A 14,656-nucleotide genomic window follows, 5' to 3' on the forward strand; every position below is an offset into this window, starting at 1 on the left:
AAAATTACTAAAATCAGGAATCAGTATTCAAGGAAGTTTGCTAAAATATTACAATGATTTAATTCTACCTTTTTTTTTTTTTTTCTTTTGAACAAACTTTGAACATACAATGTGAATATGAATAAACTGGAATTTATTTTAATTAAATCTATTCAGGCATATTTTTATGTATTCAACAAGCACTAAACTTCTATATGAACAGTATTTCCAAATATTAGTCAATATCTGTCAATTACAATATTTTTCTCATGTTTTAATTTACACTTATATTCATTTCAAACCAAATAACAATTATGATAGTACAGGTGGATGGTATAAATAATATATAAGAGAAAACAACTTTGATAAATAATGATGCTGTACAACCAATAACAGAGATGCTGTATTTAATGAACCAAACAGAAGAATTTTAAAAAAATAAACAAATTGACAGGTCCACTAGGCTATGGTGTTAGAAAATGCCCTGTGAGTTAGCAATAATTGAAGTATATTGACAGTTACTAGATAGTGACTTTTCCTGAATAAAGCATTGAAAATAGACTTCTTGGGTCAATTTTCTAGAGGTTAATTCAAGTGACTCCTCTGTAAAAAATTGACCTTATGCTTTGTTATAACAATACAGTAATGGAATTTTGATAATTTCTATGACATGATTTCTTAGTCTGTAAGACAAGACACTCATAAAGACTGTCTCACAGATATTAACAAAAGATCCAGAAACCATTAGCTTAGCAATTTCTTTTTGTGTAGTTATTTTATATGCTTCCAAACTAAATTTGGTGGTTTGGCAAGTTATTTATGGCAACAGAACAACTCTCTACTCTCTTCCATTGACAATTGTTGAAGTTAGAGCCAATACATAAAATTACAATAAATTCAGTGTTTAATATAACCATCCTGTTAATTGGAAGTGGTAAGCTTTTGCTAAAAAAGTGCTTTAGTAAATATTTGTAAAAGTTTTTTTGTTTGTTTCATATTACAATTATTTCAGAAATGGCACAGGATTTTAATAACACAGCTACACAAGTTGTTGATGGTTATTTTACTCTCATTAGTACTAAGCTCTGTATTGGAAAACACTTAACTCACAATGCCCCATTCTCCTGGAATACACAAGTGGTTGGTGATTAGTATATCTTCATTAATGCTAAGCTGCACATCCTGGCAAACACTTAACTCTTGATATCCCAATGCCTCTTTTTATAAAATAAGCATTATTGGAAAGAACAGCCCACTGCTGAAGAGTGTGACATTAGCAGAATTCAAGTCCTCTCATAACATACAGGCAAATAAATAAATATCTCCTGAAGAAATCACTCAACCATGAGTGACAACAGTGCAAATCTGAAGATGTCACTCAGTGAATCTTTACTGCTGTACTAACTAGTGCCAGAGGTATCAAAGAGTTTAGGAGTAAAAAAATATTGCTTTTTTCCATCCATAGAATTACCTCATATTTCATTAAAAAAAAATATAGCTGCATTGTGTATCTCTCTTAGAGAAAACAACTGAGAGAAACACAAACAAAAACTATGCTGTTTTTTCTTAAAAGAAATAAGAAATTTCTAAGGATTACCAATCTTGTTAATTTTGAAGACTAATCAGCAGCAACAAGAGGATTGATCTTCTGTTGCTAATATTGATTGCATGATTGCCTGCAAATTTAACATTTTTTTATGATACTAGAAAACAACTGGTTTCTAGCAGATCTCTAAGAAATGATCTCTCGAGAAAGTATCGTTTTCTCTTCTTGATTTAACAATTCATTCATTCAGTAGCCTTATATGATTATGTATAAACATTAACTGTGATATTAAGTTTCAATCTCAAGGCTCATTCAAACTATCTGTTTGAATAAGCTTCAAAAGCTGCAACTTGAAGTCACAGCCAACCCTTACATAATACATCAAGTCCTTTCATTAGTAAATGTTTGCTGTTATGTGTGCAATTTTACATTGTTTTCACATAGTTGGGATGGTTTTTAATGAAGCAAATGTTTTCTAACAGCAGGATACTCTTTCCACCACTAACAACTTATATGTAATGTAAAGTGGAATTTGTTTTCACCAGTGAAGCAAACAAGAAGAATCAGAATTATGTCCCCTACATGAAAGTACAACACAATGGCTTATTGAGTTTAATTCTTAGTATTGCTTGCATTCATGTTCTGCTCAGAAAACATTGTTAGCTCTACACAAAAGCTTGGATTTTTACATTGTTACAAGGACATCATTGGCCACTAAATGCTTATAAAGCAATTACTCAGAACACCATAAATGACACCTGAGTAAAAAAAAAAAAAATTCAGCTGTGAGTGACAACTGTAAATCTGAAGTTGTCACTAAGTGAATCTTTACAACTAAACAGTGTGAACCTCAAAACATCTTTCAATGAGGAAATAACTTTCAATAGCAATCCTCTCATTTCATTCTTTGTTTCTGCCACTCTCATTAACCCTTTAGAATTTCAACTAGCTATATCTGGCCCAAAATGTTCAAACTGGCCAAACCCAGCCTATCACACCTACTCTGTAATGTCATTTTAGAAATAAACAATCACATCATCAAAGTCTCAAAGCTACGAAATAATGATTTATTTGAAACAATGTGAATAAATATCTCATTTGACAGAGTAAAATGGATACTGAAGGCTGAATCTAGTTAATTCTTAGCTAGAGACAAGACCATTTTGTTAAGGAAGTGTCATAGGTGGTTAAATGTCTAAGTGTTCGAAATGAGTTATTACTATGATTATATCATAATGAAATTATTGTACATAGCGCTCAGGTGCACTACAACTCATCAAAGGTGCATGTATAGTACACAGAATTATGTACAAAAGTCAGGAAAGTGAACAGTGTATGAATCATGATATACATGTGTGCATGCATATGGAGTGGGGGATATCAGGTGTAGTATCGGCGAATTTCAGGAAGCATGGAAGTTTAAAGGATGCAATGTCTTGGTAACTAACCACTGATGCAGGTAGTTTGTTCCATGCTTCAGCAACTATGAGTGTGAAAAAATGTTTCAGAAAGTCATGGGAGCTGTGCTGTTTTCTGACTTTGTAGGTAGGCCCATGTGTGTTAGACACATGGAGCTCAAAAAAGTGCTCAAGTTGGTTCTTGGCACAGTGATTAATAATTTTGTGGGCGTTTAACAAGTCAGTTGCCAGATGTCGGAGCTTCAGGGAAGCAAGGCATTCAGATGAAGTTCATGAATTTTCTCATCTTTAAAGAAGAAACGTTTGTAATAGTTACATCTATACTACAATTCAACCAGTTTGATCTCTAATCATCATCAGGTTTCTTATTCCTACATATACAAACAGCACTTGACTAGATGTGCATTGAAAACACTTATTCTAAACTTAACAGTGATATAACACTCTTATTCATTAGGTTTCACATGCATTCTTCATATTCTGATGAAGCAAGGAATTCTAACTTTAGCACAAAGCAATACATTTTGGGGAGGATACTTCATTTTATTGATCCCTATTCTACAGGGTGTCCACAAATTCTGGGTACATGGGGATTAACACATACTTTAAGAAATTATTATTTCTTATATTTAATTGTTTATGTTATGATTTTATTTACTCCATAATTGATTGTTCCCCAATGGCACCAAAATGCGTGACCTTGTGCCTGTGTTAGAAATCAGTACCTAGCCTGAGAAGATGCTATCTACTTGTGACCTCTGTAGACTGGTCGAGTTCAGTTTCACCTTCTTGACATTGATATCTGTAAGGAAACTAAGATTAGGGAGGAAGTTACAGAGGGTTGAAGTTTTAGGCATCAAAGATTCATATAAAAACACTATATGTATAATATTAATTACATAATATAATTATTATTTAATTACTGATTTAATATTAATCTAAACTATGCCATACTAATGCATGACACAAATACCTAAACAATCAATATACATATTAACTATACCATTTACTTTCTATTATATTTTTTCTTCCTATAAATTTATATATATACAAGGTATTGATTAAATTATTCAATGGCAGTTACAGCTGGAATTTTCAATAATTTAAAGGCCTTTGTTGAAGTACACTCTCTCAGGAATGTTGTTGGCACCATATTTCTCTTTCAGTTCTTCAAGATTTTTCTTGTCAAGTAGAGACAACTTAGAAGTGTGTATAGAACTATAAAAATGAAATTGTTTTTATGTAAGATTATTATAAAAGCGAAACAAACAATTAAAACAATAAAAACTGCTATAAAAACAATCAAACATTATAAAATAGTTATAAAATCATTATGAAATTATCAAATGCCATTCACAAAACTATCAAATAATTAAAAATTTAAATTTTATTTATCATTAGAAATACATTTATGTATTTATTTTGCAAGATTCTTGATGTGAAAATATGTGATGTAACTTAAGGATAGTCATCTTTTGCGGAAGATGACCATCCCTAAGTATAACAATATTAGAAATACAATTTCCAGAAAACTATCAGTAACACACAATCACATAAACAAGATTCTAATATAATCTTCCTCTCTCACACATATACACAAATACCCACACACCCATTTACTGAATCACCTCTATCTCCATCTCTATCTATCAGACACTCTCCTTTCACACTTTTACAATCTTACCTACCCATCCAGCCTGTCCAGTCCTCTGGGTCATTTCTCTAATGTTCACTTTCCTGTAACTTAAGGGTACACCATGTCACATTTGCACCTTCTCTCCTTTTCTATGTAGGGTAACCATGTATCTCAACTGCAAGACATGTTTCTATCCTTCTTTCATTCTCTAGCTTTTCATCACTTGGCATAAAGCCACCTCCCTCAAAACTACACCCACTCAGATAAGGGATCTTGTCTTGTGAATTACTCAGTGACCTCACTTACACCAGCCCCACACAAAATAGCACCCAGTACACTCTGCAAAGTGCTTGATGTTAGGAAGGGCGACCGGCCAAAGAAACCATACCAAAGCTGACATTGGAGTTTGGTGCAGTCCTCTAGCTCAACAGCCCCTGTCAAACCATCCAACACATGCCAGCATAGAAGATGGACATTAAACAACAATGATGATATATGGTTGGCGTTAGGAAGGGCATCCAGCTGTAGAAACTCTGCCAAATCAGATTGGAGCCTGGTGTAGCCATCTGGTTTCACAAGTCCTCAGTCAAATCGTCCAACCCATGCTAGCATGGAAAGCTGACGTTAAACGACGATGATGATGATGATGATGATGATATATATATATATATATATATATATATATATATATATATCTCATTGTTGTTTAATGTCCATAAATATATTCAAGTAAAGTCATATTTAGCACCTCAAGTGTATTTGGACATGGTAAGACCTTTCAATGTGGGGATTATTCCATGAAAATATTCTCCCCTAAACCATGTGGGAAAACATGTTTTGGGCTGTGGATGATGTCATTGGATTGTAGAATGCATGAGTTTCTGTGTTGTCCTGCTTCATCAGTTATCGAAACTATATCTGTCAACCACAGCCTGAATAAGGAAGAATTTATTCCAAATAAAGTAGCAATATTCTATTGCTGATTTCAGTAGTTGGACTGTAACCATATTGGAGCAAACCATCAGAGGTTATAGTTAATTATATTGATCCTGGTACTCATTTTAACGATCACTATTTATTGTATGACTACATTTTGTCTTGAGTTACATCCTTTCTTACAGTTACCTACACTTAAGAAAAAAAAAATATACACTTATATGTTTACATATATATGTATATGCAAATACTTGCACACTATATATATATATATATATATATATATATATATATGTAAATACATGCACACTATACACACATACAAATATATATGTGTGTGTGTGTGTGTATATATATACATATACACATATATATACATACACACATGTACATGTACGTGTGCATGCACACACAGATTATAGGTGTCAAATCAGTATTCTAACAGCTTCGATAGAGTACATTGTATTCAGAGTTCAAATCTTGTCCAAGTCAACTCTGCCCTTCACCTTTTCAGGGTTGATAAATAAAATATCACTCCAGTAATGTATTCGATTTTTTTGTTTTTCCTTGTCTCTATCTTCACTCAATCTTTCTTCCTCTTTCTCCCTAGAAGAAATCAGCTATGATCGGGCCTGGAGAAGGATGGACTCTATCTGATTTAAATGTCCAAGACATTCCATATGTCACAATAGCATCCCAGTAACTGCATCAGGAACTTGAGAGCACAATGACAAATTGGATAATACACTGTCTGGTAAAAAGACTGGCTGGTCAAGGTTGGAATGCCCTTGATAATAGGTCAACTTAATCAGAGTAGACCTATGGCTAATCTATAACAGCAGTGCCGTCCACAAGCTGATAAAGAGCCTCTAAGCATTGGTTCGATCAGATAGTAATAGCAGCCAAATCTACTATAAATCAAGCCCTACTTTTGTAATCCTTTAGCATTTAATCTGGCCATATCAGGTCCAAGTATTCTACTTATTTTATGCTGATCACAGTCGAATCTGGCCTCTCACACTTACCCTACAATGTCATTCTGAAAATATACAATCACATCATTGAAATTTCAAAACTACAAGATAATACGTGATTAACTGAAAACAATGTGAATAAATAAGCATTACATTTGATAGAGTAATCTGAATGTTAAAGGGTTAAGAAAGAACACATTGGATAATGTAGCCCTAGATGGGATGGTCACGACTGGAATATCTTTGATTATAGATTTGTTCAATCAGGCCTGACCTGGACTAAATAACAACAACACTATAACTTGTACCTTGTTATTTTTAATTGTATTTGTTAGCACTCCGTCGCTTATGATGTCAAGGGTTCCAGTCGATCCGATCAATGGAACAGCCTGCTCGTGAAATTAACGTGCAAGTGGCTGAGCACTCCACAGACACGTGTACCCTTAACGTAGTTCTCGGGGATATTCAGCATGACACAGTGTGACAAGGCTGACCCTTTGAATTACAGGTACAAGAGAAACAAGAAGAAAGAGTGAGAGAAAGTTGTGGTGAAGGAGTACAGCAGGGTTCGCCACCATCCCCTGCCGGAGCCTCGTAGAGCTTTAGGTGTTTTCGCTCAATAAACACTCACAACACCCGGTCTGGGAATCGAAACCGCAATCCTATGACCGCGAGTCCGCTGCCCTAACCACTGGGCCATTGCACCTCCACTATTTTTAATAGTTAACCAATTACAAAAATATAAATGTCTTACCATCTCTGGGGAAAGAGTGCACAGGCTGTTGGTGTCATCACCAGTAATCTACAATGGAAACATTTTCAAACAATAATGATTTATTACAATAAGCATATATTCTTAAAAAACATTTTTTTCTAAGTGAAGGAAGGGTGTAGGCATGGCTGTGTGGTAAGAAGCTTGCTTACCAACATGGTCCAGGGTTCAGTCCCATAGCGTGGCACTTTGGGAAAGTGTCTTCCACTATAGCCTCGGGCTGACCAAAGCCTTGTAAGTAGATTTGGTAGACGGAAACTGAAAGAAGCCCGTCGTATACATCTATATATATTGTATATATTTATGTGTATGTGTCTTTGTTTTTCCGCCTACCATCAGTTGACAACCAATGTTGGTGTGTTTATGTCCCTGTAGCTTAGTAGTCCAGCTAAAGAGACCGATAGAATAAGTACCAGGCTTACAAAGAATAAGTCCTGGGGTTGAATTCTCTGACTAAAACCCTTTAAGGCAGTGCCCCAGCATGGCTGCGGTCAAATGACAGAAACATGTAAAAGAATAAAAGAATAAAAAGGGATGAGATACTGAGATGTTCAAAATTTTCCCAAGGGTACATACATGTGTGTGTGTGTGTATGTGCGTGTGTGTGTATGTGTGTGTGTGTGTCTGTGTGTGTGTGTATGTGTGTGTGTGTGTATGTGTGTGTGTGTGCATATGATAAGCGCCATGCACAAAACTCTGGGCCTTTGAGTCACTTTATAACTTCCATTAATAAAATATATATATATATACACCCATATTTTGAATTCTATTTACCCTGTTTGTACTATCAAACCTCTGGGTGCGTGTGTGTGTGAGTCTGCATGTGTATGTGTGTATGAGTGTGAGTGAGTGTATGTACATGCATGCTTACATACATCACATCTCACAAATACAATCTATATGTGGAACATTAAAACTATGCAAGACTTTTCTCAGGTTTAAAATGTGACATTGTTTTTGTTATTTACATTCCAAGATGGAGTTTTGTATCTTTGTTAGAAACCAGCTCCTTCTTCAGAGGAAGAATTTAAATGGTTAAATACACAACACAACCACACACACACACACGCACACACACACACACACACGCACACACACACATACACCTGGTCCCTTCAAACAATAAAAGAAGATATATTCTTTGTTGTAAACTGGTAAACTTGGGATTGGAAATTACAATATTCTTCATTTCTTCTTTTTAGTAAAATGAATTTTTTTATAAAGAATTTTGAGAGATTCTGGAAGGAAAACTAACTAAATTTTCTATACAGCAAAAAAATTTTTAAAAAGTAATGAAGAATTTACAAAAGAATTCCTTACAAGGCTCCAGAAGCCAAGACTTGGAGTGGAGCATTGAGTATTTTGAAACGCTGCATCCAACGGTATTTTTCCAGATGTTGGAATATTACTGGTAGGAGAACTGGAATAAAGTAAAAAGAGAAATATATTTTATCACAGGTTGAGTGCTTCAGCAAATTTATGCTATTAAACTAGGTTACTATAAAGTAACTAATCTGTTGTTTTCATTTAAGCAAACCTATGATCAAAAGCATTCAAGCTGTGACTATTCCATCATTTCTTTTTTAAATATTGTATATCTAGGATTACATGATCGAATGCCTTGTCACCACTGCTACCCCTGACATGCCTGTGCACCCTTTCCTCTTAATGCTTCTTTTACTGTTCACTTTTCTAACTATGCATGTACTTTTGGCTTTCATTGCTGTCCTTTTTTTACTGTTTAATTAGTATTGATCTGGAGCCAAACAACAACATTCATGCAATCTTGTGCACATCTTTGTATATGTATAAATATTTCTATCTACATTGATTTAGCAGACACATGAATGTTTATGTTTCACGAGGAAGTCTAATAAGTGTGAAACATATCCAGAGTTGTAACAATATCAACCACAAACTAGACTCTCCTTTCCTTCGCCATGTTACTTATTTTAGCTAGTTACTAATTTGGTAACAGGTACAATATAAATGTCAGGAAAAGAAAAAGTAATGAAGTCTGTTGAGATTTATATTAGTGCTTATGTATTGGCATAACCCCTCAGCCAAAAAGGAATTTTTATGCCTATTTTGAGTTGTCATCCTTGAAATCTGCATTGAGTAAAGTTAATGGGCCAAAAATTATCAATGTCATCCCCCTTATTTTGCCCCTTTCTCAGCAGTGCTACTGCTCTTCAGTTCACAGAACTGGAAAACTTCTGTGCTGCTGATAGTTGCAGTAGATATATGCCAAAAAAAGTGCCAACAAGTTTGGCATATACCACTTAAAAACTAGTTAATTAACACATGTTTTTGTCATGAATATGCAGTAGTATAGATGTCAGCCTATATATCACTGACTCTTCAACAGATAGACCAGTATCATACTAACTTTATCATTTGTAATTTTCAGTAACCTTAGGATTCATGAATGTTGATTTCAAATTTTGGTACAAGGCTAGCAATTTCGGGGGAAGGGTAAGTCAGTTACATCAACTCCAGTACTCAGCTGGTATTTATTTTATTGACCTTGAAAGGATGAAAGGCAAAGTCAACCTCGGCGGAATCTAAAATCAGAATGAAAAGACGGACGAAATACCACTAAGTATTTTGCCCAGCATGCTAACGATTTTACCAGCTTTCCTCCTTAAAGAATCCATGAATATTATTATTCCACATTAGATGGGCTTTAATACATTCTGATATATATATATATATATATATATATATATATTTTTTTAAAGTTAATATCCGGTGAATTATGAAGGAACTTCACTAAAGAACTTCTGTTCTGTGTTTATCTGTGAAACTAATACTTACGCATTGATGGGGCAGCCATTATAATTCTTGAGAATACCACTTGACTAATTCCTTTGACAGCAGCATACTGGTAATAAGGAGAAAAAATGATTAATTTTATAACAGATACAAAATAAATGTCAGGAAAAGAAAAAGTAATGAAGTCTGTTGAGATATATATTAGTGCTTATGTATTGGCATAACCCCTCAGCCAAATAGAAAGCCTGTATGAGTCACACAACTTGCTAGAAATGATAGTAATGTCCCTCTGAAATCACAATTTATTGTCTTAAAAAAGAAAGAAGAAATTAGACAATGTAAATTAAAGATATGAAGAAAATGGGATGGTCATATATGGAATACTTTTGATCTGGGCATAAATAACAACACCCTGAAAGGGTTAAGCTGAAGTTGACATCTGCACTGAACTTTATCAGTGTTTAATAAATTTCTTTCTCTCTACCCCTTTCAACCCCTCTCTCTATCTCCCTCTTTTTCTCTCTCAAGTCCTTTATTCTTTACTTGTTTCAGTCACTAGACTGCAGCCATGCTTGGGCATCACTGAAGGGTTTAATCAAACAAACTGACCCCAGCCTGGTACTCATTCTATTGATCTCTTTTCACAAGACCATTAAGTTACAGGAACCTAAACAAATCAACACTGGTTATTAAGCAGTGGGAGTGGGACAAACACAAAGATGTACATACACACATACATCTCTTCTACACTCTCCCTCAATCTCTTGCTCTCTCCCTCTGACTGGGTAACCATATATCTCCTCTACAGCAAGACACCTGTTTCTGTCCCTCTATCACACCTGGCACAAGGCCAGCTCCTCCAATGCACCTCGCCTCTCAAACGATCTTTGTCTTGTGAATAACTTGGTGACCCCCACCTGTGCTAGTGCCACATAAAAAGCATCCAGTCCACACTGTAAAGTAGTTGGTAGTTGGAAGGGCATTCAGCTGTAAAAAATCATACCTAAACAGGCCCTGCCAGTGCTGGTGCTATGTAAAAAGCACTGTCCACTCTGTAAGGTGGTTGGTGTTAGGAAAAGCATCCAGCCATAAAAACCATGCCAAAATAGACATTGAAGCCTAGTGCAGTCTTTTGGTATGTGTTGAAGGAGTCAACACATATATGCGCATGTGTTGAAGGAGTCAACATATATTCTTTCCAAGCCAAATCTTAAATGTTAAATTTTAGATTTAAATTTCAATCGACCTAAAGAAAATGTGTTTTTTCATGATGTAATTGATTTGTTCATTAATAAAAAATGCATCTGAAACAGCTGTAGTGAACCTCATTTCAAGGTGGTTCGTTTCCAGTTTTCTGTGAAAAACTTGTCTAGCCATGGAGAAATATTACCTTGCTTGGAAACAGGTGAGAGCTAACAACAGAAAGATGATCCAGCTGTAGAAAATCTGCCTCAACAAATTTCATCTGACCCATGTAAGTATGGAAAAGTGGATGTTAAATGATGATGATGATTATAATTATTATACATACTGATATCTTAATGTAAACCTATTTCAAATGTATATATTAATATAAAACATGATGCTAATGATTTGCCATACAATATTAAATTCAGTAATCATTGCCTAATTACCTTTGATGTTGTCACAGGATTCTTATTTTCATCATACACAATGATTCCATCAAGAAATTCACTAGAAAGAGAAATATGTATAGAATTAGAATTTGTCATAACTAGAACTGAAGTGTGCAACTTGCACAGATGCCATCTTTAACACACACATTCACTCATAATTTACACTAATTATGTCAGTTAAACCAACAAGGAAGACTCTCAGTAGTTACTCAGCCTACTAGAAATAACATTCAAATCACCCTATCATCTGAACAAAGGAAAGAGCATATGAGGTAATGTAATTATAGATACAATAAGGACAACATAGGACAAGATTGAAATATATTTCATCAAAGGTCTGCTTGATCAGCAATGACTTAGGACAAAACAGCAATAACTGATTCTCCTCTTCATCTTCTTCATAACCATAACCACCATTGTTGTTAACGTTTGTCTTCCAGGCTGGCATGGGTTGGACAGTTCAATAGAATCTGAGGATTTGGAGGATGACATTATGCTCCAATATCTATAATAGCACAGTTTCTGTTGCTGGGTGCCCTTCCTGATGCCAACCATTCTATAGAAGTATACAAGGTGGCTTTTTTTCATGGCACCAGCACAAGTGAAGATTGGCTCATAACTTACAAGACCAAGGGTCTAAAGTGGCCCCCCTATAGCTGAAGGAGAATAGAAGAGAGATTGTGTGACTATTTTAGGTGGGTGATAAGAGAGGATTAAGTAATATGTGAGGAACAGATTTGTTAGTTGTGATAGAGTGGTAGTGGAGAGAGTAACAGAGTAATAACATAGAAAGTGATTGGTGTGGTGATGGTGGTGAGGGGGAATATGGCAGGGAACTGGAAAAAGGAAAGGGATTAGTGTTGTGAATTACTGAGATAAGTGGGGTGGGGGAAACAAAGTAGAAAGGTGACTGTGTGATGGGTGAATATTTGAATATGAGTGTCTAGGGCTATCTTACAGCAACTGGTTGTTTCATCAGTGGCTTGTCTCAGAAACACATCTATAGCTATTTTTCACCCAGCTTATTTTACAATCATCGACAGCATTTGTTTGGGGTAACACTAGTTGAACTCATTAAGTCTACATATCTATGGTACTGAACCAATCAGTCCAACACTAGAAATATAAATAATATATCTGATTGACTGTTATGAACTGAAATAAACCAGCTTTCTAGACGTTGGCTATTCTACTCACTTATTAATGGCTGGTCTAGTTAACAACTTAATGAATTCTTTAGGGTCTTTAAAATGAAAATGCTAAGACATCATTTAACCCTTTAGCATTCAGATTACTTTGTCAAATGTAATGTTTATTTACTTAAATTGTTTTGTAGCTTCAAGATCTCAATGATGTGATTGTTCATTTTTAGAATGTCATTGAAGGTAGGTCTGAAAGGCTGGATCTGTTCAGTTTGAACAAGAAGCAGACAGAATATTTGGGTTGGATATGGCTAGTTTAAATGCTAAAGGGTTAAGGGAGATTTAGTATTGCGTTAAGTAGATAGTTTGAAGTTGTATTGCGAGTTAAAAACAGGTTAAAACAACCATGTAAATGCAATGTAAATTATGAGACAATGGCAATTTGAGCAAGAAACTAGAGAATCGGTAAAACACACACACACACACACACACAAGAAAATTATGTAACAAGTTTACAGACCGGGTGTAAGACACAAACAAGTTATGAGAAGTGCACACTAAATATATCGTTATGTACATGCGAAACAGACTGAACAGGTGTGTGGGAAACATAGCTTAGTGGTGTATGAAACAGACAAACCATGTTTGTATGAGTGAAATCAGGTTGTCACCATCATCATTTAATGTTTGTTTTCTATGTTGGCATAGGTTGGAAGGTTTGATAGAATCTAATGAATCACAGGAATGCACTGAACTCTAATGTCAGCTTTGGTATGGTTACTATGACAGGGTGCCCTTCCTAAAGCCAACCACTTTACAGCCTGTACTGGGTGCTTTTTTTTTATGCCACTAGCACTAGTGAGGTTCCTGAGTAACTTGCAAGGCTTGAAAAGAAATGAGTAAAAAAAGCTCCCTGAACTGAATGACAGTTGTATTTGGCTTTATGTCAGATGTTGAGAGGCTAAAGAATGACAGAGGGATGAGCACAGGTGTCTTACTATAAAGGAGATACATGATTACACCACATTAACACTGGTGAGTGAGAGTAGCTGGAAAGAAGATAGAGATAGTCATGATGAGGTGACAGAATGAACTCTCAAGGTACAATTTGCTCTGGTGTCCCAATACATCTTTCTTCTTTCCACTTACTACCATCCAGCCTTATATAATGCAAGGTAGCTATGTATTTCCTCTACAGGTGTAAGATAGATTAAAAATGAGGCCTAGATTACAATATCAGTAGTTAATACAGACAAAACAAAAGGACAAATAAATGACAAGCTTTTTACCTTTGTCTCATTAAAGGAATATTTACAATGTTAGCTGCTGCAACAGCAATGAAAGGAACAAAACGCTGCAATATGCCAGTTGTGCGCTACAGAAGATGAAAATAAAAAAAAAGACAAAGAGTTATAAACATAAAAACAAATAAAACAAAAAAGTAAAATAAAATTATTGAACAATAGATGTAGATATGGCTGAGTGGTCGCCTTCCTGGCACATGAAAAGACATTCGAGCGAGTTCGTTGCCAGTCCCGCTGGACTGGCTCCTGTGCGGGTGGCACGTAAAATACACCATTTCGAGTGTGGCCGTTGCCAGTACCCCCTGACTGGCCTTCGTGCTGGTGGCATGTAAAAGCACCCACTACACTCTCTGAGTGGTTGGCATTAGGAAGGGCATCCAGCTGTAGAAACTCTGCCAAATCAGATTGGAGCCTGGTGTAGCTATCTGGTTTCACCAGTCCTCAGTCAAATCGTCCAACCCATGCTAGCATGGAAAGCGGACGTTAAACGATGATGATGATGATGATGATACTTTGTGACTGCAGATCTACAGATCT

At 35.4% G+C, this 14,656-nt stretch overlaps 2 protein-coding genes across 7 annotated transcripts in view; one reads left to right on the forward strand and one right to left on the reverse strand.

Annotated features, from left to right (window-relative positions):
- Window positions 1-14,656, forward strand: part of LOC106868682 (1-acyl-sn-glycerol-3-phosphate acyltransferase delta) — a 120,616-nt gene that overhangs the window by 86,026 nt on the left and 19,934 nt on the right. The window lies entirely within an intron of this gene.
- The window catches only part of LOC106868689 (sideroflexin-2), a 35,612-nt gene continuing 24,440 nt past the window's right edge, over window positions 3,485-14,656 (reverse strand). For both annotated transcript variants that reach the window (XM_014914076.2, XM_052977756.1), the window contains exons 6-11: window positions 14,105-14,190; window positions 11,671-11,731; window positions 10,079-10,145; window positions 8,582-8,681; window positions 7,244-7,291; window positions 3,485-4,161 (exon numbers count right to left, since the gene is read on the reverse strand). In XM_014914076.2, the coding sequence (XP_014769562.1) occupies window positions 4,047-4,161; window positions 7,244-7,291; window positions 8,582-8,681; window positions 10,079-10,145; window positions 11,671-11,731; window positions 14,105-14,190 (477 nt within the window). In that variant the 3' untranslated portion in view covers window positions 3,485-4,046. The remainder of the gene's footprint in view (window positions 4,162-7,243; window positions 7,292-8,581; window positions 8,682-10,078; window positions 10,146-11,670; window positions 11,732-14,104; window positions 14,191-14,656) is intronic.

Source organism: Octopus bimaculoides, chromosome 2 (assembly GCF_001194135.2).
Source record: "Octopus bimaculoides isolate UCB-OBI-ISO-001 chromosome 2, ASM119413v2, whole genome shotgun sequence".
NCBI classification, from domain to species: domain Eukaryota; kingdom Metazoa; phylum Mollusca; class Cephalopoda; order Octopoda; family Octopodidae; genus Octopus; species Octopus bimaculoides.